The sequence below is a fragment of the Leuresthes tenuis genome, unplaced genomic scaffold (assembly GCF_036924035.1).
Source record: "Leuresthes tenuis unplaced genomic scaffold, fLeuTen1.0.hap1 SCAF_4, whole genome shotgun sequence".
NCBI classification, from domain to species: Eukaryota; Metazoa; Chordata; class Actinopteri; order Atheriniformes; family Atherinopsidae; genus Leuresthes; species Leuresthes tenuis.
The window spans coordinates 33,959,321-33,986,940 of record NW_027325358.1 but is presented as its reverse complement, the minus strand read 5'-3'; the positions used below and the strand labels follow the sequence as shown (position 1 = coordinate 33,986,940).

The 27,620-nt window shown below is 42.4% G+C and overlaps 1 protein-coding gene across 1 annotated transcript in view; it reads right to left on the bottom strand.

The window, feature by feature from the left end:
• Window positions 1–27,620, bottom strand: part of LOC140304779 (creatine kinase M-type) — a 42,101-nt gene that overhangs the window by 6,720 nt on the left and 7,761 nt on the right. The window contains exons 4-8 of the mRNA XM_072383550.1: window positions 11,102–11,259; window positions 10,884–11,016; window positions 10,055–10,208; window positions 9,578–9,701; window positions 4,874–5,063 (exon numbers count right to left, since the gene is read on the bottom strand). Of these exons, the coding sequence (XP_072239651.1) occupies window positions 4,874–5,063; window positions 9,578–9,701; window positions 10,055–10,208; window positions 10,884–11,016; window positions 11,102–11,259 (759 nt within the window). The remainder of the gene's footprint in view (window positions 1–4,873; window positions 5,064–9,577; window positions 9,702–10,054; window positions 10,209–10,883; window positions 11,017–11,101; window positions 11,260–27,620) is intronic.

The window sequence follows — 27,620 nt, the reverse complement described above, 5'->3', positions numbered from 1 at the left end:
AAGCAACCAGCTACAAGAAAACAACCCCAAAACAACCCAACAGGTGACCTACCACATCATGTAAAGAGAGGCCTTTTTTTGTTTTCAGAAAATTAACAGTAAACACAGTCCTCATAAACACTTTGAATAACTTAAATTTTTTACTTTGATAAAAAAGAAAAGTACATATGTATTAGGCATAAATAAAAGCAAATTGACAACAATCTGTATGAGAGTGTGGGTGTGGGCAGTTACAAGGAAAATGGGTGTGGACAGTTCATGGAAAAGGACAAACTATCGGGTTGTCACGTTCATGTGTCTCGTTGTTGTGGAGACTGGAGGGCTGGGAGAGAGGCAGCAAAGCAATTCCAAATAAGTGGATACACTTTAGAAAACATGCCCAAAAACCCACAACTGATGAGATTTACAGACTTTAGAGAAAAAAAAAGCCCAAAGTCGTTTACAATAAGTGGACTTGGCAACTATGGCCCGCTCACTTAGGAAAAAAACAGACTAACTACAGGCCAATGTGAACCAGCTTAACCACGATAGAAATGCGTATATCCTGGTGTTTACAGAGACCTGGCTTAGTCATGGGAATGACAACAAAGTGCTGCACATCGATGGATTCAGCACCCCCATCAGACGTGACTGTGTTCACAGTTGTTCACAGGTAAACAACATGGCGGCAGAGTGTGTGTTTCTATATCAACCCATGTTGGTGTTCCACTGTCCACGTCAGAGAGAAGCACTCCAGACATTGAGCTCCTGGCTCTGTCCCTTCATCCCTTTTACCTTCCCAGAGAGTTCCCCCAACTCTTTTTTGTCCTTGTCTATATACACTCCAGGGCAAACCTCACTGTAGCAACTGACCATATCAAGAGCTCCCTGGACAAATTTGAACAATTATCCCCAGACTCCCCCAAATTCAGAGACTTTAATCACTGCAATCCTGGAAAATCCCTTAAAGGCTTTGATCAGTACATCACATGCTCCACCCGCCAGGGAAAGATACTCGGTAGATCCATGGACCCTTACACCGTAGCCTGACGTGCTCCTCCAAAATATCCTAACTACGCGTTGAGTTGACACAGACCGCAAGGGCTGTGATTGGTCCACTCAGAACGTAATTTCCGGCAGTTGCCTTTTCCAGTCTTAATAAAGTGCATTTGTTCATCCAGGTCCCCAAACCAGTGTTGTAAATTCACCTGTTCCCAGCCTCGACCGGTTTAGTGGTCGTACAGACTACCTCCGCAAACGTCTTCTCTGTCGCCTGCACTTCAACATTTGCAATATAAGCATTTGTTCTTCAATACTGATGAGCTCCAACTGCAAATACAGCTGCTCCACCTTGGTTGCCATTGTTTACTGTTGTTAACTTTGACCGGAAGAAAAAGCAAGGATTCAGCTATAACCCCTGAAACCACACAAACACACAGCCACACACCCCTAGCGGTATGGTGAATTGCAGAGCAACGCGTTCCCTCGACACAGAACTTTTCAATGACGGCATCATGTCCTACACCATCGACATCACGCAAAAGCATAAACTAGGCTTTAGGCTCAGCTTATCACCTTATCATTCTGCTTGCTCTCACCTAAAATCAAGAAGGTGACTAAGACCATCAGGCAGTGGACCAGTGAGAGCAAAGCCCTTCTCCAGGGATGCTTCGAGTCCACCAAATGGAGTAACCTCCGCTCCTCTTCCGATGACCTAAATGAACAAGTTGAGGTTGTCTCAGCATACATCAACTTCTGTGAGGAAAACATCATACCCTCCGAGACTGTCATCATCTTCCCTAACAAAAAACCCTGGGTCACCATGGAGCTTAAAACCATCATCAACAAAAATAAATGGATCTTCTTCTATGGGAGATGGAGAAAAAGGAGATCAATAAAGAGGTTAAGAGGGCCATTAAGATTGCCAAGCTAAACTACAAGAACAAAGTGGAGGAAAGGTTTTCTCAGGGAAACCTCTGCTCAGCTTGGCAGGGCTTTAAGAGAATGGCAGCTGTTAACGTAAACATCCCTGGCAGTACCTCAGCCTCTCTCCCTAACGACCTTAATTTCTTCTTCTCCAGATTTGAGACCAACAACTCCACTCAGCTAGCTAACATCAGGTCAAACCTCAAATCCAGTGACCCGCCCATCTTCTTCCTCACCGTGAATGTGGTAATGTCCCTCAAGAGGTCGAAGGTCAACAGCGCACCTGGTGCTGATAACATCAGTGGCCAGGTCCTCAGACACTGTGCTGACCAGTTAGGGAGTGTTTTCCAGAAACTGTTTCAGACCTCCATCAGCACTGGAATTGTCCCCAGGTGTTGGAAACACTCTACTATTGTTCCTATTCCCAAGAGGAGCGAGGATGACCCTGAATGACCTCCAACCTGTGGCACTCTCCTCTCAGGTCATGAAGGCCATGGAGAGGCTCATGGAGAGGCTCATCAAGCAACACATTCTCACTCAGACCAATTCACAACTGGACTTCAATTTCCATACCAAAGTCACAAAGGTGTTGACGATGCCAAAAGCTTTCATCATCGACACCAGCCACAGACACCTGGAGCTTCCCAACACCTCTGCCAGGCTCCTGTTTGCAGACCTCTACTCATCCTTTAACACTTTGAAACTCCACACCTTAGCTGAGAGACTCCACCAGAACTTTAGCCTAAGCAGGCAGCTCATACTCTGGATCCTTGACTTTTTCACCAACAGAACCCAGCAAGTCCGGATTAACAACAACCTCTCCGATCTTCTCACCACTCACACGGGCTCCCCACAAGGCTATGTGCTTTCTCTGCTGCTCTTCATTCTGTACACTGACGAGTGCAGATCATCTCACCCCAGATGTCACCTGGTAAAGTTTGCTGACGACACAGTTTTCCTGTCCCTTCTGTCCCTGTCTGCACCATGGACCTGCTCTGCAGCAGTTTGTAGAGTGATGTGACTCTTCCTGCTTGGAGCTAAATGTCAGCAAAACCAAGGAGATGGTGGTCACCTTCTCCAGCAGCCAAAGAGAACTGGTGGCGGTTGTCACCACTGTGATCCATGGTTCTCCAGTCGAGACAGTAGAGGAATACAAATACCTGGGCACCATCCTCGACTGCCAACTGAGGTTGTCCTCCAACACAGAGGGGATCTTGAGGAAGTGCCACCAGAGGATGTACCTACTCGGGAAACTGAACTCCTTTTCTGTCAGTAAGAACATCTTGCTGACATTTTACTACACATTCATAGAAAGTGTTTTAGCTTTCTCTTTATGCTGCTGGTATCACTCCATCACCCTACAGGAAATTAACCACCTGCACAACATCGTCAAGGTGTGTTCTAAGATTATTGGTCTTCCTGCCCGCCACCTGAGCATTGTGTACGAGCAGCAGGTAAATGGCCTGGATCCGTTGTATTCTCAGTGATTCAACACACGCGCTTTTCCCAGCATTTGAGCAACTGCCATCTGGTTGCAGGTTTCGCTGTCCAGTAAGACCCAGGGAAGTAGAGAGACCTTTGTTCCCAGTTCCATTCTCCTCCTGAACTCAAAGGGGTCACAATGATTTATTGTGTGATGAGTGATGTGCAATATTACAACAATGTGCAGTATCATTATATCATATGCAATTACCATACAGCTGCTCATCCTACCAATATTGCGCATTTTTGTGCATCCGTCCATCCATTTTCTATAGCTGCTTAATCTGTTGGTCGGGTCGCGGGGGGTCTGGAGCCAATCCCAGCAGTCATCGGGCGAGAGGCGGGATACACCCTGGACAGGTCACCAGTTCATCACAGGGCCACACAGAGACGAACAAGACAAACAACCACACACGCTCACACTCACTCATAAGGATAATTTAGAGTTATCAATTAACCTACCATGCATGTTTTTGGACGGAGGGAGGAAGCCAGAGTACCTGGAGAGAACCCACACATGCACAGGGAGAACATGCAAACTCTACACAGAAAGGCCCCAGCCGGAAGTTGAACCTGGAACCTTCTTGCTGTGAGGCGAGGGTGCTAACCACCACCATTAAACATGCTCTGAAATGTATGCATCTTTGCCCTCCTATTGCCCCTCTTGGATAAATAAAGTTTTTTTCTGATTCTGAAATCAATTAAATATATAATTCCATCCTCATGAAATCACAATTTATGTGAATGCAGCGATAATGCATGCACAGGGTCACACACTCATAGAGACAGATGCCATACACTGGAGCGGTGGGCAGTCATTCACAGCGCCTGGGGAGCATGGGAGTATGGTGCCTTGGTCAAGAGCCATGGCAAGGAGGTGGATTGACACCCCTCTAACTGTCAGTATCTCCAATCTCCGACCCACTCTGAGCCACAGCCACCCCCATATATTTATATATGCTTATATAATACCATAATAGTCACAGCTTTTGATTAAAAATTATAGATATATGCATACAGGCCATTTTACTGCATTTTTAGCACGTAGATCATCACAAACTAAGCCCTGTATGAAAGCCATGTGTCATGAATCACTGGATTCTGGCTGATTTTTCTCCTTTTGTTTCCATTCCCCCTTCCCTTGTGTGTGTTTGTCTTGTCTCCCCCTGGAGTGTGTATGAGTGTGGTTCTCCCATAAGTTCCTCTGGTGCAGCTGATCTTCATATGTTCATCAGCCCTTGCTGCTTATATACCCTGGTCCTGCCTTCACTCATCGCCAGATCTCTTATATTATATCACTTATAACTATTGCACATCACTTGTCATTATGCTGGTCTTCATTATTGTAGGTTCATGGTGATGACAATGCCAAAACACAAGAGAAAACACACTTCCTAAAAAAAATGTAGGTGCTACATCTTTGTCACATAAAGTGGAGTATATACTAGCAGTTCAAATGGCATCCGATATCAGTTTTCCCTATTACCTGTTTTGTCCATACGAATCCTCAGTCTCTTTAGGATATCTGGGAGACGTTTGTGTTGAGGAAGGAGTTGCAGTTTAATGGAGACGTTGATCCTAAGACCCGTTCCCACATCAGCAGGGGAACTTGTTACCCATCCAAGTTGCTGCTGCCAGATGAATGGGTGCCTGAGCTCTTTATAGTACTCCTCCAGCTGGACAAATGCAAGAAGCAAAGAGTCAGGATCTTGAGGATTCCAAGGATCGAAAGTCAAACCTGGGTGTCTACTGGAACTTTTTTTTCTCAACTACCTAGCACACTGACAAACACTGTTTCCACATCCTCAGTGCCCCCCCCCCCCCCCCCCCCCCCCTGCATAGTTTTGATACTACCAAATTAATCCTCATAAGGTTTTGCAAAGGTTGGAGAGCTAAGCCATGAATTTGAATTCAAACTAAGCACAAGAAAAATGGACCAGGCTGTGAATAATTGTGTGAATAATTCCCTATAAGCCCTATATAGACCAGTGAGCAGTGCTGACCAAGATGTCATGTGGTCATCAGATGGGAACCTCCTTTCATCAGTGTTTTGTCTAGTTGGGCCCATGACATCTCCAGGAGGCTAGACAGTGATCACTGGCATCCCAGAGTCACTCCCCTAATGCCAGCCATCACTGCTCCTCACACCACAACAGCCATCTTTTCTTCCACAACCACAAGCTACCCCAGCCTCTCACCAACTGCACACCAGTCATAGCAGGATGGGGATACAAACTCTGATTTGGATAGGGGGTAGAAATAGAAGAGGTAAATATAAGTGGGACTGGGATTCAAACGCTGGCTCGGGTAGGGGGTAATGAAAGTATAGAGGGTGCCAGAGATGGAGGCAAGACAAGACACACAAGCAGGTTCAGCAGACAAACTCACCTAAACAGTCCTATAATTAGAGATGTGTCCATTCGTGTTGAGGCTTCGAAGCATGTCTTGAGCAATTTAGGATGGATTTTTATGAAGCGCGTATCGATGACTTATGTGGTGAAGTTTTGAAGTCTCGCGAACCGGTGTAGGTACCAGCTTGGGCAGAGCTATAAAGTAATACCAAGCTCTGGGCTCGGGGTCCTTTTACATCACACAATACGCTATCTACAGCAACGCCACTCGGACAAATTACATTGCATTTGACTTTCACGATCTATCTATCGATTTTTAAATTTAAAAATGCCCTTTATTACACATTTAAAAACAAAACAAAATCAAATCAACCAGAGGGATAGATAGACGCCATTTCTTTAAGCTAATTTTCAGTTGTCTTATATACTTAGACTGTGCAATTATATATATTTATATATGTATTCTTCTGGTATACACATACACTGTGTGTGTGTGTATTTGTGTATACATACACACATTTACATACACACATACTCACAGAAAAATCCCAATTCTTATGTCTTATGTAAATTTTTTGCCTAACATAAATAGGAGTCCACACACACGTATAGTCAAAATAACAAGCAGTTTATTGCTGCTTAGCACACAAACATTACACAAAACTGAAAATGAAGCTGCTCTTCGGAGTGAACCAAGTCCAAAATAATTAAACAAAACAAAAATAAATTTTAAAGGGAAGCTACCTACCTTTGCACCATCGACTATAACTAGGTTAAAAAAATAAACACACCCCGCGGAGCAGGGGGCGCATACCTAGAAGCTTCCTGAAAAAAAATCGTGAAAAAAAATAACATCCGAAGAAATTTGAAAAAACCTGTTTGTTGGGCCAATATTTTGATTTTGTTTCGGGCATTTTTGTAATTCAGCCTTTCACTAGATAAAAAAAGTAAACACCCCTTGCTGAGCTGGGGATGCATGCCTAGAACTTCCCTGAAACAAAATTACGAAAAAAAAAAAATGTCCAAAAAAATTTGAAAAAAAACATGTCACATGAAGAATTCAGGTCTTTTAGCTAGCATTTTGCTGACAAGCTAAAGTTGTAAAAAGTGGGTGTATAGCATGGCCCCGCTCTGATATATAAAAAAAGATGTCAAGAAATGGCATGACCATATTGCAATTGTGCTAAACGGCCCGAAAGGCCATTGTAGAAAAATAATTAAAATGTTCCCCGACCCAGGATGCGTTGTACTACAATATATTTCAGTCTCATTATGCTGGCTATTACGTTTTTTGAGAAATTTAACGTTGAATTTGCTCAACCATTAAGCCAATGAGGCTTGTTAACATAGCAACACAAATCCTATGGATTCTTAAGGGGGAGCCTAAGAGTGAATGCAAAAGTTGTAATCAACTTTTCCAAAGTCTGAAGGTTGTGTCCGTGGCAAACCCTCAATCTTTGAGGACTCACTACTGCTACAGGTTTCCGATCACCTACCGTTTTGCTGCGTACTACTACTGTTTTGTTAAACCATTTAGTTATTATTAAACCATTTAGTTATTATTTCTTACTTATATTTCAGATATTTAAAGGCTTATCCTGTCACCTTTTATGTTTTGAACCATGTCTTGTCTCATCATTTCCTGTTTTATTTTGAAATATTAACTTCCCACTCGTTTCAGGTATCTTGCCCTTCCTCTTGTGTCAAGTGTCTGATTGTCTTCCCTGATTCCAAAGTGTTTCCACCTGTTCCCCATGGCTCCTTGTGTATTCAAATAGTCTGTATCTCCCTTGTCTTGTGCCTGTGTGTCGCAACCATTCCGTGTTCTTCACTCTAGCGCCTTGAAAAAAAACATAGCTTTGAATCCTCGAGCCTGTAGTCAAGCGTTCCTCCTACAGAGCAATCTTTGTTTTGTAATTTTTGAATAATAGTCATAGTTTAGACCTCGTTAAGTTCATAGCCTGTTTTGTTTCCTCCATTAAGGAGTGGATTTTTGATTTCTTGTTAATGTTTCATAGAACCTCCGTTAGAGGACAGATTTGTGTTTTGATTTTCTAGTTTTAGGAGAGTCTAGAATTTATTGTTAAGTTTCATAGTGCCTCTCTTTGTGGAGAGTTTTGTGTTTAATCATATTGTGCCTCCATAAAGCGTGAGAGCATCTTTGTTTAATCCGCCTCACTAGGAGAGCGTGTAAAGTTTATTTGTTATCGTTCACAGCCTTTTCTGTTTTCCTCCTGGAGTGGAGTGGGTTTTGGTTTTGATCATTTTTATAGCTACACTAGCCTCAAACATAGATATTGAGGAAAGTGTATTAGGTGTTCATAGGCTCTTGCTTTGCTCTGTTCTGGAGATCAATTAATTGTTTATTGTGAATAAACAGTCTTACTTTGAAAACCCTGCATCTGTGTCCTGTGTCCTGCCGGACCGTGACATATCCATGAAAAACTTTCAGTCTTGTCACATTTAAGCATTCCTTTTTTGAGAGATATCAATATAACTTAAATATGTATACTTGGAATATATGGGACAATAGATGCCCATGCAAAGCACTAAGCTTATACAAAGGAAAAACACCAAGTCACTGGTTCAGATATGTGGATGACACCTGTGTAAAGATCAAAAACGCTTTCACGAAGCACATCAACTAGTGGACAGCAACATCAAGTTCACGAGGGAGGATGCAAAAGACCACAACTTTGACTGTACTGTGTACATTGAAGAGGACGGAAGTCTTCACACTTAGGTTTACAGGAAACCCACACATACAGACCAGTACCTTCTTTTCGACCCACATCATCCATTAGAGCAAAAAAATATGTCATCAGAACTCTACATCACCAGGCTAAGAGTGTACCTACTAATGCTGAGGGAAAACAAAAGGAACATCAGCACTCCAAGAAAGCTTTTCAAACCTGTGGATATCCAAACTGGGCCTTTGTCAAATCAGCAAAGACAAGTGGACCAAATCACACTGTTAGAGAAGCTAAAAAGACCAGGCGCAAACATACTGTAATTCCAGATGTGGCAGGAGTCTCAGAGAAACTTCAAACCCATGGACACTCTCAGATAGAGAATGGTTCACCCTAAGGACAAAACACCAAAACGCAAACACACACAATGCAGGGCAGTGCAGAGTGTGCGGACCTCTATATAGGAAAGACTCAAACAGCTCCACAAACGCATGGCACAACATAGGAGAGCCAGTTCTCAGCATTTCACCTTCCAACTTCAGCAGTTCACCTACATCGAGAGGAAAAGGGACACTCTTTCGAGAACAGTAATGTAATGTAAATCATTCTGGAGAGATCACACGGATGGTTTGAGAGAGGAAACAAGGAAGTCATCTATGTTAAACTGGAAAAACCATCTTTGAACAGAGGGGGTGGTCTCAGGTATCACCTTCCCAGCACCTACAATGCAGTATTGTCTCACCTCCCTAGACCGTTTCACAACCGTTCACACCTTGGATGCTGTGACCAAGACTCGACCTTTTAGGCAGGTAGACAATTTATAGGTGATGACTCAAGCGGCACGTACATCAGTCAGAGGGTTCTCTGACACATGTGACTGTAATGATCCTCTCTGCTTATTACCATCTAGTGTAAAAGTGAAGAAGCCTTTTGGATGAGAGGTGAAACATCTTCAAGATCCAAGAAGTCCAGTTGCCCTTATTTAAGCTCTTATGATAGATGCTTGTGATTAAAAACTAAAAGACCCAGATGCAGATAATTGGACCAATCAAACCTGGAAACCTTTGCAGATGATACATATTATGGTAATTTTGATTACAAGTGAGAAAAAAATGATGGTGTGATTCATGAGTCAGAGTGATAACTTACTTTCTGCAGGGTGATGCAGATGCATTTAAAAGCTTCAGCCACATTTGCATCATCTCGTGTTGACACCAGCTTTAGATGGTCCTCCATATTGACCCAGACCACTAAACTGCTATCTTTGCTCACCCTGCATAAAGAATTATAGGGCATTAGGTTTTGAGAAGAGAATCATATTAAACAGGTGCTTGAAAGAACGACATCAAATTTCCTCTGTAACACCCCAGGCTGATGATGGCATACTATATTGTTGTTGCTCCTGTGTCGAGTGACTCCTAGAATCCAGTTTTTGCTTTTTATGTATGGTGACGTTGTATTCTAATTTGAGAGGTGTTTCTATCCATAGTTTCTCACATTTATACACCTCATGATCAGTTTGTGCTTTGTTGTTTATCTCATTCACAATTTGTCAATGTAGCTGGTGGGGATCAGACCATACAAGTAATAACGCCTTACTTTATTCATACAAGAAACTGGACTGACCAGACTGCCCTTGCGTCAGGCCAATCCCGGGCCACACCAATGCGTAGCTGTGAGGAAGATGGTGGATTTATCTTCAGCCCCATTTGTTGCTCCTGATTCAGCCCATCCAATAAAAAGAGACACCCTGGTAGCTCCTTTTCCAGCTGCTGCAGAACTGAGACATGTAGCAGCAGACCATCAGTGGGTTTTTATACATGGATGTATTGACAAAACATCAGAAAAATTAAAGTTCCACTCAACTAAAAACAATCTAACTCAGAAAAATAATTTACACACAACTATTTACATTTACATTACAACCTATTATGGGACCTAAGTTTTTCTAAGAAAAAAAATTGGAAAGCCTCTTAAGGTCAAGGAAGTTCCTGAGTTCCTGCAAGTTGAATGGCACCAACCCAGAGCTCACATAGAGTTCAGTAAAGAGCATAATAGGCCATGAGTCTGACCTGCTCATATATCTGCAAGTTGAATGGCACCAACCCAGAGTTCAATAAAAAGCATAATAGGCCATGCTCACCCTCAGTCAGTTTCCCACCATCCAACACCAACGGCCTGCTACTGCTAAGCATAATTTTTGGGAAATGTGTCTGGCCTTTTCTAAACACCTTCCAATGACTCCCTTTCGTGTGACCTTGTATAAGAAATGTTGATAACTGTGTGTCAAGTTGCCACAGTAGTCGGTTAACTCATCCTAATGTGGAAAACACGTGATGTAAATTCCATCTCAGATACTGGACCACAATCCACCCTGAACCAGTGTCTAGACTGCTGGTGATATTGTGCCAGTCTACATTATATGTGCTAGTGCTGAAATGCAGACATACAGTACCTCTCCTGGCCAGCAAGAGGAGCTGTCTGCGCTCTCCTCGGCTGCAGTGTGTTGGAAAGCAGAAGTCCTCAATACCTCGGACAACACTGACCTCACAACGTATAGCATATGATGTGTCGAAGTCATCACCCCCCTTTACAAACACGCACACACACCCACACGCAAGATTATTTAAGTTGCATTGAATAGTATTAGTATACATTCAGTTTTGTGAGCACCTTTAAGTTGTCGTAGTTGAAGTCGCTCTCTGGGGTTTGGTTGGAGACCTTGTGTTCATGATAGGCTTCAATGACCCGGTCAAAAAAGTCACAGAACAGGATGTAGCACTCGGCATCACCCGCGACACACCCAACAGATACAGTACCTGTGCAGTCACCTTTACACAAAAATATGACACGTATTAGTGACTAGTTTAGCATAGAGTGAAAATAATTAAATGGATGTAAAGAGTGGAAGGCTTTTAATGAATTATTACTAAAAGAAAATTGTCAAAAGAGGAATTCGTCTTATTAATTTCAAACAGAAAATATTATGTTGAACGATAACCTAACAGCACAATACAACATAAAAACAATGTAATGCTTTACCATAGTCTCACTAATTTGAAGTTGGCCGTGGATAACAGCAAATGGAATAAAATCCATTCTCGGTAGAATGGGTTAACAATTAACAATGATTAACAATTCATTGAAAATTTGTTTCCATAAGCACTATGACCATTGCTGCAAGCAGGACCTCCTGTATGATTCTTTGTTGCAGTAGAGCTGAAAAAGCCTCATACGAATACTTCTATTGTTTCATCACTGTGTCGTGTAGAGAGTGAGTAGTGTTGTTTATTATGTTCAGCAACTTGTACAGTACTCTTTTTTGCACAATAAGTTCCTGGAACTCCAGAGCAGTTCTCAGCTCAGAGCCAGCTTTCTTTGTTCAGTTTTTTCAGTCACTGGCTCTGTTGCTGCTGTGCCAACAGAAGTTTTTAAGGCAAGTGCAATCTCTACCACAGACTTGAAGAGATCTTATTGCACGCACTGAAGTACATAGTTTTCTTCAAGAGGGAAAGTCTACACTGTCACTACCTATAGACATTCTCAGTGTTGCATTTCTGGTCTTGTCCCTAGTTCAGCTAAACTATCTGTAGTCCACCACCACCTCCACCTCTTCTCCATGGCTGGAAATATTGTTTGGCTTATTCTTAGCCCTCCCAAAAGCCACAATAATCTCTTAATTTTGTTCATTTTCAAGATGTTTGTTCCCATACCATGCTACAAATTGGTTAACCAGTTCCCTTTCTCTTGCTGAGCACTGACTCATATTAGTATTTCTGGAGATAACAGGACTTTGTGTTGTACTAGAAGTCTGAGGTATTCAGTGTTGAAAGATACAGTGAGAGTACAGTCCCCTGTGGTGCTCCAATTTTCCTGACCATCTTTGTAAGTCACACATCTTCTCAGTTGAAGAACTTGTGGTTTGCTTGTGGGGTGGTCATTCTGTGGTAGCTTTGGAGACATCAACCTACATTTTCATGATAAAACCATAGATAAATCAAAGAACGAGATCCTTACTGTATTGCTTGCTTTATCCAAATGAGAGTGGACTCGCTGAAGTTGGTAGATTATGACATCTTCAACTCCAACTCCAACCCAACCCTGAGAGGTGTTGCTTACAGAGGTGGGCCAGTAACATTCTATCCAGGATTTACATTGATGTGGGACGTTTGGGCAACTAGATTGTAATCACAGAGGACAGGGCTGACATCTTCTGGACCTACAACCTTGTTCTGGTTCAGCCTCTCGAGCTGCTTCTTAATCTAATTGCTGGAAACAGACAGACTGAGGGGAGGAGACAAAGTAAGTCTCAGTCTCTTTAGCTTCCTGAGACCTAAAAAGTTTAAACCTGAGCGACATCACCTGAGGCGTAATTTGTTGTTGGACTTCAGCGCTAGACATAGTTTGTCAATAATAAACACCATGCTTGATCTTAGGGATAAGTGTTGCTGACACTCAGACACCTGAGATTGCGATCAATGATTGATTTTGAAATCAAATCATCAGTTCTTGTTGTATTGTCAACACAACATGATCTTGTGTTGTCTACCACCAAATCCAGTTGCGGACAGAGGTGAAGGGAGCAGTCAGACTGAAGAGGGATTCCTAAAGAGCTCAGTTAGCTTGTGGAACCCTGTAGGCAGCTGACAGGTACCAACAGGCAAAATAGAATGTGGCTTGTGCAGTTGCAGAAGCAAAATTTTAGGTGTGGGAAGAATTTGGTTTTGCTATGTAACATGACTTTGGGTTGGCCTTGAGTGTCCATCCATTGTGGGAGAGCAGAGCCTTGACACTGCTCCACATTTGTGCCTTGACGCTGCTCGATCCACATATGTCTTGACACTGCTTGAATAACATGTTGTTGAGGTCAGAATGAACCCTGTTCAGATAATGACGAAGATGCAGTACCATCCTCAGACAGCAGGTGCCAAATAGAGATTGGGTTTGGGCCACGTACACACTGAATGATATAGAATGGCATAAAGAGTTGTCACAAACATTGGGAATTTCTGTGTATGCTGAAATGAACATGTCTCTGTGACTGTTCAATAAATTCCCCATAAGAGGCTGACCACAACGAGTCCGACCACACTTTTCTCCACAACATAATGGTGACCCCCGACTTCGTGAATTTGGCATTTGGAGCCCCGCTGAGCAAGTCCTCTGTGCCCTGGCAGCCAAGATCATTCGTCAAAGCTGGCAGGTAGGATATCTTTTTCCTAACCATTAAACCGGCAGATGTTTTCTGGTTGGTGTACAGTGTGACAGCCCTCTGTTCCCCAAATTTAAGAACACAGGAGATGGTGAAGGACACGTTCCATATAAGTCTCTTATGTTTCCTCTGCGCAGGGGGGCTGCTGAAATTGTTTACAGAAAAGTGTTGAGCATAGAATTCAATTCAATTCAATTTTATTTATATAGCGCCAGATTACAACAATTGTCATCTCAAGGCACTTAAATATTATAGTCCAATTCAAGCCAATTGGAATTCAATTCATTGTAATCATAATCCAATTCATTCTCTTCAATCTCCCGTCCTGAGCATGCCTGTGGCGACTGTGGAAAGGAACGACTCCCTTTTAACAGGAAGAAACCTCTGGCAGAACCAGACTCAGGAAGGGTGGCCATCCGCCTCAACCAGCTGGGGTTTGAGAAGACAGAAAAGAGGGAAAAGAGGGGGGGAAAACACCAAAACACCATTCAAAGGATAACACCATTCAAAGGATAGAAGTGCTGACTGTTTGAATTGGGACAATAATTGGGCGAATTGGGAGTGCACTGTAATTGTGAAGGACGAGTCGCTCAGCCCCGGCCGGGAATAAGTCGATGAGTTTAAACTGGAATTGTGGATACGCTTTTAGAGCGGGCAGGGTGTAGTCTTTGACGTAAAGCATCCGCTCATGGTGATGTCTTGGTGCCAAGGGCCAACCTTTAGTGAATAGAAGGGCGATAACCCGTGGATCAAGGCACACATTAGTTATTAATTATGTGTGGAAATTATTTTCACTAGTCAAGGAGCAGATGGGTACTGATGATTGATTGACTCGAGAACAGAAAAAGTTTGAAGGTGGAATCAACAATTATCGCAAGAAAACTGAAAAATTTATTCCAGTTCTATAGGGGCATGTTTTATTATATGTGTTTATATAATTTAATATCTCTTTAAAACTCTTTGGAGTTATCTTTGACCTCAGTATAGAAAACATTTTGAGAAGAAAATTCAAATTTGATCATGAATTGGCCACAAGGCTTATAAAAAGAAATATTTTAAATCTGACAAACTGACTGAGTTGGTGTGTGTGTAAACCAGTTTGTTTGTGCTCATTTGTGTTGCTGTGTGTGAAATCCTGGTGTTTTATGTGAATCTGAAAATGGTCTTTTGTGTGAGAAATCAAGGTTCCAACTCATCCCATCAACAACTTTTTTCATTTTTAATATCTATTACATGATTAAAACACACATACATTTTGTAATTCCAGCCAAATTTACATACACACACACACACAGCCAACTTCTACATATATAGTCTTAAATTGAATGAAAGAGAAGGGAATGTTGAGAGAGTAAAGCTGTTGTAACTGAATAAAAGTCAGAGTGAGAAGTTGTTTAGGCTGTTATGTGTGTTTGGGGTATTGTGTGCGAGAGGAGAGAAAAGAGTTTGCAGAGACAGGGCAGAAGTGAAAGAAGGTTTGTGTAAGTAAAAGAAAGGTAAGCATAAGTTGTTTCTTTCAGTCTGATGAGTGGGTTTGAGATGTGTGAGAGAGTAAAGTTGAGGCTGTTCTTAAAGTGACAGACTGCTGAAGTTCAGAAGTTAAAGAAGGATTCTGTAAGTGAACAACTGGAATAACAGCTGTGGAGCTAAGTTGTTGGAATAGGGTGTGGTTACAGTAATGATATGTGAGTTTTAGATGTTGCATATTGCTTGCCGGATTTCTTTGAACATCTGTTGAGTTCTATTATCATTGTATTTTTTTTTTTTTGTAGTAAATTCAATTGTGTGTCTATATTTTGTTTTTAGTTCAGGTTGCTAGTTTGAGTTACATTGCATAGATGTCCTTGAAAGCTTTGACATTTTTATTCTGTGAATATTACAGCTGTATGTTCTTGTTAAAATGACACTTTCTTTTATCATATGGTCGTAGTATTTCAGTTTCTAGAGTGCAATAATTAAGCTGTATTTCTCCCTGTTTCCTGCTTGTGAGTTTGTAGTTTGGGCCCTTCTTAATTTGTTACAAGAGTATCACAAACGCCATTTTGAGTTGAAGAATAGGGTGCGGTTCAATTGTTTTCTTTTGATTATTAGATTACAGATTGGGGGGAGTTACTAAAATCCTGGGAGGAAGGCTTAGAGGTGTGTTCATATTTCATTGGATTAGAATTTACAGAGCTGTGACGTGCATTGTTGTCTCGTTTGGATTAGTGAAAGGTTATTGTGTAGAGTTCCGATTAGAAGCATCTGGGTAGGGCAAAAGTTAGGGCAACGCCCTTAGCTTGAGTCACATAAAAATAGGTTGAGCATTAACCTAGCTCTAAATTAGCAGTAAAGTTAGCATTTATTAGCAATAACAATAAAGCTAACATTAACCTAACTCCAAACTAGAAATCACAATAGCAACAAGCTAAATTGGCTTAGCATTGAATTAGCATTAGTTTTAACTCAACCTAGAGCATACACCTTCTATTAGCCATTAAGGTTAACATTAACATTAACACCAACAATAGCTTAGCCTATTCATTAGCATAATTGGCAGCATCTAATTAAACTGAGCCTAGCATTAAACTAGCATCAGTTTGAGCTTTAGCTTAGCTTAAACTTAGACATCCAAGAGTTGCTTTAAAGGAAAAGGAAAAAAAGAAAAGGGGAAGGAAGTAACCAGGTGAAATAATGGATGCAACACCAATATTAATCATAAGTGTCAAGAATCCAGAACTTTCCAAAGATATTCAAAAAATATCGCAAAAATGGGAGAAAAAAAAACGAACAAAAAAATCTGTCCTCACCTTGGCCAAACGATGGCACTTTCAATGTAGCTGCTTGTGAGAGTATTGTATTAAGAATCATAGATCACAAACCAAAAGATAAAAGCAAAAAGAGACAATGAAAGAGAGAGCTTGAATTCAAAGTTTTAAGCTTGTTTGAAATTGAAGGTCTTCGCTACAGAAGGAATTTGAAGGAGGTTGTAGCAGCACTGAAGAGGGAACTGGTAGAAATGGATAAGTTTAACCAACAATCCTTTATCAAGCAGCATTATCCAAGCATTATCAAGCAGGAATATATCCAACACTGTCAGGAGTAGTAAACATATAAGGATATTTTGAAATGAAAGATCACATAACACCTCACAAATGTCCAACCACTTCACATCCAGAACCACAAATAGCTACATTAAGCAGACATGTTGCTCCTCAGCCAGACGCTGTCCCTAAGTCAGATCAGGACTCAGAGAGACAGCCCCCATAGTACCAAAAATCCCCAGTTCAAAAAGCATCTTTTGAAGATCCCGAGTCTCCACAGTATCAAAAAATCCCCAGTTCAAAAAGCATCTTTTGAAGATCCTGAGAGGGCTACAGCTTCAGCAACAGCACATTCCTCAGATCACCAAAAGTCACATCAAGATTGTATCACTACTCCCCCTGTAGGCAAAACTATACCACAAGACATGACTCCCAGATATTGTAGTACAGGCAGAAAGACATCCAAAGTTTTAGACTGCTATGGAGGATTTAATGATAAACTATTAGGAGAATCGTACTGGGTGGAACCTGAACATCCTACGGTTGATTTGCAGCAAGAAATAAAACAAGCAGAGAAGCAGGATTCAAAACAAAAATAAGAGACACAACATGAAGATGTCAAAGCCAGTAAAGATAAAAGTTATGATGTGAGATACAGACCCAATATTCACCCACCAGATAAATATACTGATCCAGGACAGTATCCAATTTTGATAAAAGGGACCCAGGGACATTATGTGCCATGGTAGACGCTCGACCTTGCAGGGCTGGTTGCTAGATTGCCTGATATTCACGAAGGTGCAATCAAATGGATAAGGGCTTTTGAAGAAGAAACTGTGGGCAAACTGTTAGCTGTTGGAGACATTAAAGCAGTATGGGCACAGTGTTTTGGAGCTTCTACGATGGAGGACATTTTGAGACACAGTAAGAATGATTGGATGTTGAGTTACCGAGCAGATGGAACTGAGTTTAATGCAAACCGAGCTGCATTGTGGGAAGCACTGCGCGCTGAGTATCCTTTGAGAGTTGACCCCAGGGGTGAGCCACTCTTAGATATGGAAAATCCAGCGGCATATGTTGAACGTCAATTGCGAAAACAGAAACAAGAAACGCAGGAAGAAATTGAAAAATTCCCAGTGTTAAAGACATTGTTCAAAGACTCTATTCAAGAGGTTCTGCCCTATCCAGTTTGGGCGAGGCTGGAAGATGTGGTAGGAATGAGATTAATACCACACAAGCAATTCCGGTAGCATGGTCGAGGCGTGCGTTCGAAAGATACAGACAAGATGAACGGAGACGGAAGGAGAAGGACAACAACATCCAAAGGAAACTGGCCCAGTTCCAGTTGGGAGAACTGCGAGGGAAGCAAAAGGTAAAAGGTCAGGCCCTGCTGATGCCGGGGGCCACTGAACAGGTATTCCCACCCTCAACTGCAATGAACCTCGCACCTTACACACCAGGTGTCACAACACAACCACCTTACACACAACGTTCAGGCGGACAAGTCCCATATCAACCCTGTCGAGGGTCCAGGAGAGGTGGGAGGACGAAGGCCCATGGGAGTGTGCTTGGCTTGTGGCAAGCTTGGACACTTTGCTGATAGATGTTCCAGAGCACAAGGAAATTCAAATGTTCAGCATGACTGTGGCCAGTCCCTGCGGGGTGGCGCAAGGGGCCCAGCAGATCCCTGGGTGAGTCCAAATATTTGATTATTAGGGGTATAAAGGCTTTGCAGGAAAAGGAGTGTTGGTTGAGACGGATAGCATGTGTAATACTCCAATATTTCCAGTATTGAAGGCAGACAAATCTAAGTACGGGTTAGCACATGATTTGCTCATGATAAACGCGATTGTCCAGGATTGGCCAGCAGAGCTGCCAAGTCCTTACACACTCCTCACCAATGTGCGTCCTGATGCAAAAATTTTTACGGTGATTGATTTGTGTTCTGCATTGTCAGTGTTCCTCTGGCAGAAGAACCTCAGTATTTGTTTGAATTCACATATAGAGGTAAGAAGTACACTTACACCAAACTTCCCCAAGGATTTAAACATAGCCCTCATGTGTTTAACCAAGTCCTTCGACAAGACCTTGAGGGCCTTGCATTGAACGGCACACTACTACGCTATGTAGATGATCTTTTACTGTGCTCACCAACTCTGGAGGATTGCCTTCAAGATTCCATAAAAATCCTCCAGAGGCTGGGAGAGGGAGGATACAAAGTTCAAAATGTAAACTTCCGTATTGTCAGCCTAAGGTAGAGTACCTAGGGAGATTCATTTCACAAGGAACTAATGCTATTTCACCATCCCACTTGGAGGGAGTAAGTAAAGCACCATGTCCAAAAACAAATGAGGAAATTATGATCTTTTTGGCGATGACAGGATTCAGCACAGATTGGATAGAAGATTATGGAATCAAGTGTGCTCCTCTGGGAGAAATTATGAAACAATCCAAAGACCAAAGGTTGAAAGCACCACTGAAATGGACAAACTATGGCTAAGTTAGCAAGATTTGCAGAAAGCACCAACACTGGCAACACCGGACTATGAGAAACCATTTTTCTTTTACGTCTCCAATAGACACAACATGTATGCTTCCCGTAGATGCAGGAAACGTGTAGTGGTCGCAGAAAACAAGCTATTGCTTACTACAGTACAAAATTGGATAATGTTGTACAAGGCTGGCCACTGTCAGAGACGTGGTGTAGAGGGAGGACCCGGATGCAGATATTGCAAAGAAAACTTGATTTATTATCACACAAACAAAAGGAATAAACAAAAGGTGCGGCTGAGCCAGATTACAAAAACTCAACTTTTACTATGAGAAAGTAACAAAGCAAAACTTGGCAAAACTATGAAACAATGACTGAACGAGTACAGACCAACCTGACAACATGAACGCTGCTAAGGTGGCAAGGATCTGACAAAGAACTGAGGGAACCTGGAAACTAAAACACTGTGGGGAGGTGATTGGTGATGGGGTGCAGCGTGAAACAAAGACAGGTGACATGGATGAACCTAATTAAGTGCAAGGGAAAAAACATGGTATGAAATAAACCTAAAACCTGAAAACAAGACAAGACAAAAACAAAACTCAAAACGTGACATGACAGACACCATGTTATCAAGGGTTGGCGGCAATGCAATATGCTTATGAGAAAGTATCCACAATATCAAGGGGATACCCAGTCATCATCTTAACTCACCACAATATCTCAGAACTAATTAATCAGGGGAAATATGTTGTGACTCAGGCAAAATGTTTCCAGTTTATGCATCTTTTGACGTATCCAGATGTGAGAATACAGAAGTGCACTACATAAAACCCTGCAGATGTCATTCCATTTGAGTTTGAAGGAGAACCACATGAGTGTGTAGCAGAAAACATGAGGTAAACTAAACTAAGGCCTGACTTAGAAGCAACTCCACTTGTACAGGCCGATGTTACCTATTTTGTGGATGGTCATGTTTCAGAGATCATTTGGGTAATCACGCAGGTTATGCAGTTGTGGAACAAAAAGGTGGAGACTTTGTGATGGTGAAAGCTGAGAAGTGTAAACAGCCATGTTCGGCGCAGTTGGCTGAACTGAAGGCATTAATGGAAGCATGTATACTTACAAAAGGTAAGGTTGCAAATGTGTACACAGATTCTGCATATGCTCATGGTATTTGTTTGGAGCAGTTTGGAAGCAGAGAGGGTTCAAAAGGGCAGACGGAAGTCCAGTGCGACATGAGTACCAGATAAAGGAGTTGATTGCAGCTATGATGCTCCCCTCAAATCTGGCAGTGATAAAGTGTCAAGCTCATCGTAAAGGTAACTAGATGGTGAGTACAGGTAACAATGTGGTTGATGAAGCAGTAAAAAGTAAGTAAAAGTAGCATCAAGATGCCAGCTGGCTGTTCTGGCACCAATGGTGTCACTGGAGCCAGCTGTCACTCCAGAAGATAATTTCAATGCAACAGGAAGTAGGTGTGAGAGAGCACAATGTCTGAACATGGAGAGGTGCCACAAAGAACGAGAAGGGATTGTGGAGATCACATGATGGCTTCGAGGTGGCACCGGTTGCTCTGTTGACAATGCTGATTTCTGATGTTCACAGTTTGCATCACTGCGCTAGGGGAGAGGTACTGAAAAAGGTAAAACAACAAGGATATTGGTCACCGTACATGCATGCGATGGTTGATGAAGTGTTGGGTGTTGAGTGTTGAGTCACCAGTGGGACACATTTCATTGCTAGAAGGACCCTTTAAGTCATTGGTCATAGACTATGTAGATAACAGTACATGGTAAAAGGTACATTCTCGTGGTGATTGATCGTTTCAGCCAATGGGTTGAAGCAACTCCATCCAAGGATTTGGGAGCTGAGACAGTTGTAAAGTTTTTGGTAAGGGAAGTGATTCCCCGGTTTGGCATTCCATCAGAGATTAGCTCAGATAATGGCTCAGTATTTGTGCAGAAAGTTGCAAAGGGGAATTTGCAGCAGCTGTGGATCAAGTAGCACTGTGGGGCCATGTATCATCCACAGAGTCAGGGGATGGTTGAGAGAATCAATGGAACCTTGAAAGTAAAACTGAATAAAAACTGTGCTTCAACTAAACTAAACTGGGTGGATGCTTTGCCGCTTGCACTAATGAGCAATCGTATGCAGACCCATAGGGTCACGCACCTAACACCGCATGAAATGCTAATGGGTCGATCCATGCCAGCACCTCAGTCGAGGGGTCCCTTTAAAGGGCCCCCACTTGAGCAGTTGCAAACAGAGTTGAAAGCTTATATGAAACAACTAACTACTATCCATAGAACAATCTATATGCAGGAGAAGGCCAGAGACTTGGATCTCAAACAGCTGGTTGAGAGACCAGTGGTACCAGGGTTAGGGTGTACATCAAAGTGTTCTGGAGGAAGTGGCACGAGCCAACACGAGAAGGACTGTACACAGTGGTGCGAGCAACACACCTTCAAGTGGAAGATAGCAACATATGGTACCACTTGAATCACTGCACGGATGACTGAACCACCACCTCTGGACACCACTACGAAGGTGCAATCTTGTGAGACCATGTTGTCCTCAAGTCAGAGAGGGTTTGATCATGTAAAGAGGGAAAGATTTGTGAAGATAGTTAAGGGGGACTTGATACCAAATATCACTACAGGATGGAGCAGTCACGTTAATCCAAGAACATATGGTGCTTACATGCACATGTATAGACAGAGAGAAAGTGTAACTGTGGAAGAAGGGTTATGGAAGAAGGCAGCACAGAATATGTGGCATAGAAGGGCATGGTACACTACACGAAAACTGACATCGACAGAGTGTCTCATATGCGCAGACGCTCCAGGAGCATTGCCTGTTGTTGTTCCAGAATGACACACTTTCAGGGACTGTGTGGCGGTCCAACAACGGAAATGCGGGCAAAGATAAAGGGTCAGTGTTTGAGCTTCCTATGTGTGGTATTAAGTGCAGATTGATATTTGGGGCAAAGAAATTACATATTTTTTTCGAGAAAGGGGAGGGCCACAGATTGGAGTAAATGGCAAATGGACTGTACCTTGTATAGCGCTTTTCTAGTCTAATTGACCACTCAAAACGCTTCTGACACTACATGCCACATTCACCCATTCAGACACACTCATACGGCACGTCTAAAGACACAGACAAGGTTAAGCCACGGGACCCCTTCCAGACCCTCCTGTTTGTGGGATCCTGTTCACCATCTCCAGACTCTGCTCTCTTGGACGAATGCTGTTTGCCAACACCCACACCTGGATACTCATCAGTGTCAGAGATCTTAACACACTGATTTTGTTCATCCTTGGCCTCGGACTTAACCTTCTCTACACATAACTACGTTCTTTCTAACCATTCATATACACATTCATACACTGATGGACACATTCATGAGATGGATACATCAACATGTATTCGACATGTAGCCCGGGGAAGCCGGAGTCGAACCACCGACCTTCCGATTGCTGGGCGACTGCTCTTCCACCAGCTGTGCTGAATTTAATCTTAGTACAACACAGGATGGGCTTCCTACTGATTATAGAGTAGATTACAATGGTGAGTTTGAATGCTTTACAAGTGGTGGATTTACTAATGACAGTGGAACGCACATAAGTAATATGACTGTTAATTGCAATGTCACATGGGCATTTACGTGGATGCAATAGGGCAGCTGAGAGGGATTCCTTTTGAGTTCAAAGCACGCAGTGAGGTGGCGGCATGATTTGAGTCTATTTTACCATGGATCACAATTAACAAAAATGTGGATTGGATTAACTACATATACTACAACCAACAGAGAATTCTTAACTACACAAGTGAAGGGCTTGTAGCCTTTGGAGAACAAGTACATGAGACAAGGAGGATGGCTTGGCAGAACAGACAAGCCTTAGATTGGATATTAGCAGAGAAAGGTGTTGTTTGCCATAGGATTGGAGAAAAATGTTGTACATTTATACCTGGAAAAACACTGCATCTGATGGGACTTTTACAACTGCTGTGAATAAAATCAAAGATTTGACAGAAAATGCTGGTGGGAGTGACTGGTGGTGATAACCTCTACTTCCAAGATCCCTAATACTGATAATGATTTCCCTATTGGTGTGTTGCATTATACCCATTTTGAGGAGGTGATTGCTACAACTGATGTTCAGACAGAGAGTGGAAGCAGCCAGATCACAGCTGACCTTGCGAGGCATGGTTTGAGGACCACCACATGGAAGAACTGGTCAGTGAACGGGATGCCAACTGCTCACAAAATTCTTTCCTTATGTGTAGAACCGAAGATAGCCTGACAGGGAGAGGAGGTGGAAAATACCTCTTTAATGCAAGTGAAGTGCTAGTAACCTCTCCTTCCAAGATAGCTTAGCAGTTCCAGAACCAGCCGGGCTGATGTTCGGCCAGAAGCAGACGACTCCAGAGTTGGTGACCGGACAAGACTGGGTGAGCTACATTACAGTTTATTATTTTTATTATTGTTAGAGTATTTCGGATTTTCTGCATTGTACATAGTACAAAACTGTGATTTATTGAGTTATTCACTTGATATTATTTGTGCATTAATTTTATGTTAATCATCAGTCATAACTAATCACACATATGTCCATTGCCATTCGTGTCAGTCAACTGTTCGGAGTGCGACCTTTAGTACTAAAAGAGTAATTAAGTGGTCGGTCGCCAAGTGGGGATGGGGCCATAGGAGAATCTTTCCGTAAATAAGAACATGAGTTACAAAAGTAGCAGCCAATGGGTTTTTCACTCCTATGCACTGCGAACAGTGGACAAATTTAGGGATAATGTTTAAGGATTTAAATGGTAAATGGTAAATGGACTTGTACTTGTATAGCGCTTTTCTAGTCTAGCTGACCACTCAAAGCGCTTCACTACATGCCGCATTCACCCCACTCACACACATTCATACAGCACGTCTTAGGATATAACTACGTGCTTTCTAAGCATTCACACACATTCATACCCCCAATGATACACTGGGGGAGCAACGTGGGGTTCAGTGTCTTGCCCAAGGACGCTTCGACATGTATCCTGGGGAAGCCAGAGTCGAACCACCGACCTTCCGATTGGTGGGTGACTGCTCTTCCTCCTGAGCTACAGCTGATGATTGTTCATTCAATATTATTGGTACGAAATGATGAGCTTTTACAGTGTTTAATTTGTTGATTCGAGGTGTAAAATTCACACTTTATACGTTTTTCAGTCATTTTAGTGGTGTCATTTAATTATTCATTCATTTTATTATTCAATCATTTTATTATTCATTCATTATTAGTATGTTTCCTTGTTTTAGCATTGTTTTTGTTACATGCATGTATTCCCTTTTGCAATACTTCAATTTAGTCGGTAGATTCTATTTCAATCTGTATGGTAGAGATAATTTTTTGGATTATTAGAATAATGATAGAATTTCGTGCTGATTCTCATCCCAGCCGCTCCAAATCCGAGACTATGGTTCTCAGCTGGAAAAGGGTGGAATGCTCTCTCCGGGTCGGGAATGAGATCCTTCCCCAAGTGGAGGAGTTCAAGTATCTCGGGGTCTTGTTCACGAGTGAGGGACGAATGGAGCGGGAGATTGACGGGCGGATCGGTGCGGCGTCTGCAGTGTTGCGGGCTCTGCACCGACCCGTCGTTGTGAAGAGGGAGCTGAGCCAGAAGGCGAAGCTCTCTACTTACTGGTCAATCTACGTTCCCATCCTCACCTATGGTCACGAGTTGTGGGTAGTGACCGAAAGAACAAGATCGCGAATACAAGCGGCCGAAATGGGTTTCCTCCGCAGGGTGTCTGGGCTCTCCCTTAGAGATAGGGTGAGAAGCTCAGTCATCCGGGAGGGGCTCGGAGTAGAACCGCTGCTCCTCCGCATTGAGAGGAGTCAGATGAGGTGGCTCGGGCATCTGGTTAGGATGCCCCCTGGGCGCCTCCCTGGGGAGGTGTTCCGGGCACGTCCCACTGGGAGGAGACCCCGGGGAAGACCCAGGACACGCTGGAGAGACTATGTCTCTCGGCTGGCCTGGGAACGCCTCGGGGTCCCCCCGGAAGAGCTGGAAGAAGTGGCCGGGGACAGAGACGTCTGGGTTTCTCTGCTCAAGCTGCTGCCCCCGCGACCCGACCCCCGGATAAGCGGCAGATGATGGATGGATGATGATGGATAGAATTTCGTGATACTTATAGTTTTTTCCTTAGATATCTGCACATTGCGGAGTTAACAATCAGTTGAGTAATGAAGGTTGAACTATTCTGGGAAAGAGGTTCTGTTCCCAGCATCATGATGAACACTCCTGATTTAGTAGGTTTAGCTAATTTAGCTTATTTTTGTGTTATTTCATTCTTTTTTTAAATAACTAATAAGTGATTTCAGGGGGAATTATGTGGGAGACCAGAGTCTTGACACTGCTCGATCCACATACCATGTCTTGACACTGTTCGAATAACATGTTTGTTGAGGTCAGAATGAACACTGTCTAGATAATGACAAAGATGCAGTAGCATCCTCAGACAGCAGGCGTCGAATAGAGATTGGGTTTGGGCCACGTACACACTGAATGATATAAAAAGGTATATAGAGTTTTCACAAACTGAGGTCATTGGGAATTTTCATTTATGCTGAAATGTACATGTCTCTGTGACGGTCTGTTCAATAAATTCCCCATAAGAGGCTGACCACGACTAATCCGACCACTCTTTTAACCACAACAACATTTAGCCATTATCTTCCACTTATCTGAGGTTAGGTTGCGGAGGCAACAGGTCCAGGAGGGGAACGCAGACATTCTTCATCCCAGCAATACTCTCTAGCTCCCCCTGTAGCATCCCAAGGAATTTCCAGTGCATTCCCAGTGCAGAAGGTATATATTATCCCTCCATTGAGTTCTAGGTCAGCCATAGTAGTCACCTGTGCTTGTTGTTGGGTCACATGCTTGAGAGGACTGTCCCAAAGACTGATTGAGACCACCCTTACCCGCATAATGTATCAACAGGTAAAGGGTGATGATGACAACGAGCTACACGTGGATGATGGAGACGAGGACACAGATGAGGTTTAAAGTACAAATTACCTTGCATGACCCCGAGTGAATTCTCAAAGACCAATGAACATGGGAATTGGGCCTATTAAGAAGGCAATTCCTGAACGTAGAACATTGTAAAGATGATATGTTGCTTTTTCCTGCTAACATTCGTTCACAGGTTAAATTAACTGCATCAGCAGCAGAACCACTACAGGACTCAAAGAACTGACCAGGTGTCTGAAATTCTGGAGGGTGTGCCCATCATGCCAAGATGATGGTGGAACACAAATTTTATCCACATGTGCACAAAAGGTTGGACGGCGAAGCTAAGTGCTCCACCCCAACTGAATGAAAAGCTAATTTGAAGAATTCATTCCACAGAATAGCCACCAAACGTTTAACAATCTACAGCCCCCAATCACTGTCAAGAAATATGTCTGAATTTTATCCTGAAGTGTCCTAAAAGAAGATTAGTTAGGGAATAAGGGACCCTAACTAATCCTGACAAAGACCTCTTTGATGGAAGTGAAGTGCTAGTAACCTCTCCTTCCAAAATAGCTTAGCAGTTCCAGACCCAGCCAAACTGATGTCCGGCCAGAAGCAGACGATTGCACAGACTGGACAGATGAGCTGCATTATATTGTTATTATTATTGTTTGACTATTCCTGATTTTTATTTATTCTTATTTTAATTTATTATTCATTATTCTTATTTTCATTTATTAATTTCTTCATTTATTATTCATTTAACATGTTTGTGTATTCATTTTGTGTTTATTAATCACACATATGTCCATTGCCATTTCATCTGAATCAACTGTTCGGAGCATGGCCTTTGATACTAAATGAGTAATGAAGTAGTCGGTCGCCAAGTGGGGATGGGGCCATTGGAGAATTTTCCTGTGAATAAGAACATGAGTTATTGCTACTATGCACTATGAACAGTGGACAATTTCAATATTAAAGGTTTAAAAAATTAAATATTATTTGTACAAGATGATGAGTTTTTACAGTGTTTAATCCTTACTTTCTCATAGCATAAACAGGAGGGAAATGTTAGAAAAATTATGAAGTTATACTATGAGAAAAGCTGAAAGAATAAAGGTTTATGTGAAGGGGGAGGCTTCCTGCTACCTTTTGGTTCTCATAACACTGTGAAGCTAGTGAAATTATTTTTGACTGTCTGAACTCATTTTCCCATAACATAACAATAATGTTAGTTTCCCATAACATTGTGTGGCCAGTAAACATAAATAATATAAATAGCAATAGTACCATTTTGTGAGTCAGACAACTGTGAGCCAGCTTCCTGACAGGTTGTGCGGACTTATCTCTTTCTTGCAAGAAATAAATGTTTTGTGTTAATCGTATCCAGTGACTCTGAGCCTATTTTTGAGAGAAATGTTCTGACAGGCCTCCTCCCAGTGGCCT